Below are 1,617 nucleotides of genomic sequence, written 5' to 3' on the forward strand. Positions count from 1 at the left end.
TTTGAGCTGGTAGCATACAAAGTCACCAGCTAAAACCTCTCCAGCGTATCATCGGTGATCTACACCCCGTCCTCGACAACAGTCCCTCACTTTCACAGGCCTTGGGTGGCAGGCCAGTCCTCGCCCACAGACAACCTGCCAACCTGAAGCATATTCTCACCAGTAACTGCACACTGCACCATAGCAGCTACCAGCTCAAACCTCACCAATGCATCATCAGTGATGGGCAGGAATGGGGTCCCTAGTCTCTGTTTGCCAGCACCTGGGAGTGGGCGCCATCTCCACTGGCTTGTCCTCCCCCAGCTTGGTGCACAGGCTGTGGGGGGCACCGGGCTGGGCCAGCTCTGCTCCCCGGGGCACTGTCCAGCCGTCCTGAGCCCTGTTCCTGCAGAACAGGCTGCAATGTGAGGTGGGGGTTAGCATGGGGAGTGGCCCAGCTCACAGGCAAAGCCCTAGGGCTGGCAGTGAGGCCTGGGGGGCGCTGGCCCCATGCCCCCAGGAGCTGGACCCACTCAGGCTGGGCACGGGGCTAGCCCAGGGAGGGCAGAGCCCTAAGCCCCATGCGAGGGGCTAGGAGGGGCCAGAGGAGGATGCTGCAGAGGGGCTGGCTGGTGTCGGGGACAGACGGGCAGAGCATGGGGAGCTGAGCGCCAACGGGCTAAGACCCCGGCTCTGCCCCCAGCCTGTGATGCAGGGGATGCAGGGCGAGAGCGGCAGCCCAGGGGCCTCACCACCTGCAGTAGCCAAACATGAGGAAGAGGAGGCAGAAGATGATGCAGGCCATGCCGATGTGGACGCCCACCACGACGCCGGCCAGTGAGCTCTCCTCCCCCGGCCAACAGTGGCACACGGGGTCAGCGTCTGCAGCGGGGGAAAGCACAGAGCGTCCACACTGACCATGATCTACCCACCCCCCACTCAGCCACAGGCAGCCCATGGGCTGGTCCCCCCTGCACCCTCATAAGCAGTCCATGGGCTGCACCCCCCACCCCTCCGGTGCCAGCCACAGGCGGCTCACGGGCCGGGTCCCCCCTGCACCCCACACAGCCCCAGGCAGCCCGCAGACCGGGTTCCCCTTGTAGAACTGATAAATGAAATTAGTTTTAATTGTTCACTTTATTAATGTAACTTCTGTTCACCATTCACTACACTTGCCTACATTGTAACTTCTGTTCTGTTTGAAAACGCTCACTCCATTTTGTAAAAGCTTCCTCCAACCTCCATTTGTGCAAACCCTGCTGTAATCTTATTAGTTTAGGTTAGATGTGTGACTGAGGTGTGTATGGATGATGGACTCAACCTCCAGCCCCAGCCTGTCCTGATGAAACAGAGTTCAAACCCCACCAGCTGAAGCTGCAGGCAAGAGCCCTAACAAAGTAAGAAGTGTTCACTCTAAAAAGAGAAGGTGCAATAGAAGGAAGATCAAAGCCAGGTCCCAGGCTGAAAGTCACGTCTGCAATTGACGGATGATCAATCACCAAACCCAGAGGCAGCCTGACACAGCAAGACCTATAGACTCTGGATTCAAACTAAAGCCTACAAAAAGGATGGGTGAGATGGGAGACTTTGGAGGGTAACATTCTGCTGCCAACATGGAAGGGCATCGGTGCAGGCCCA

General features: G+C 58.2%; 1 protein-coding gene across 1 annotated transcript in view; it reads right to left on the bottom strand.

Annotated features, from left to right (window-relative positions):
* Positions 1-1,617, bottom strand: part of LOC116832741 (immunoglobulin superfamily DCC subclass member 3-like) — an 18,085-nt gene that overhangs the window by 4,128 nt on the left and 12,340 nt on the right. The window contains exons 9-10 of the mRNA XM_075071372.1: positions 732-861; positions 263-397 (exon numbers count right to left, since the gene is read on the bottom strand). Coding sequence (XP_074927473.1) covers positions 263-397; positions 732-861 — 265 coding nt within the window. The remainder of the gene's footprint in view (positions 1-262; positions 398-731; positions 862-1,617) is intronic.

The sequence above is a fragment of the Chelonoidis abingdonii genome, chromosome 11 (genome assembly GCF_003597395.2).
Source record: "Chelonoidis abingdonii isolate Lonesome George chromosome 11, CheloAbing_2.0, whole genome shotgun sequence".
Classification (NCBI taxonomy): domain Eukaryota; kingdom Metazoa; phylum Chordata; order Testudines; family Testudinidae; genus Chelonoidis; species Chelonoidis abingdonii.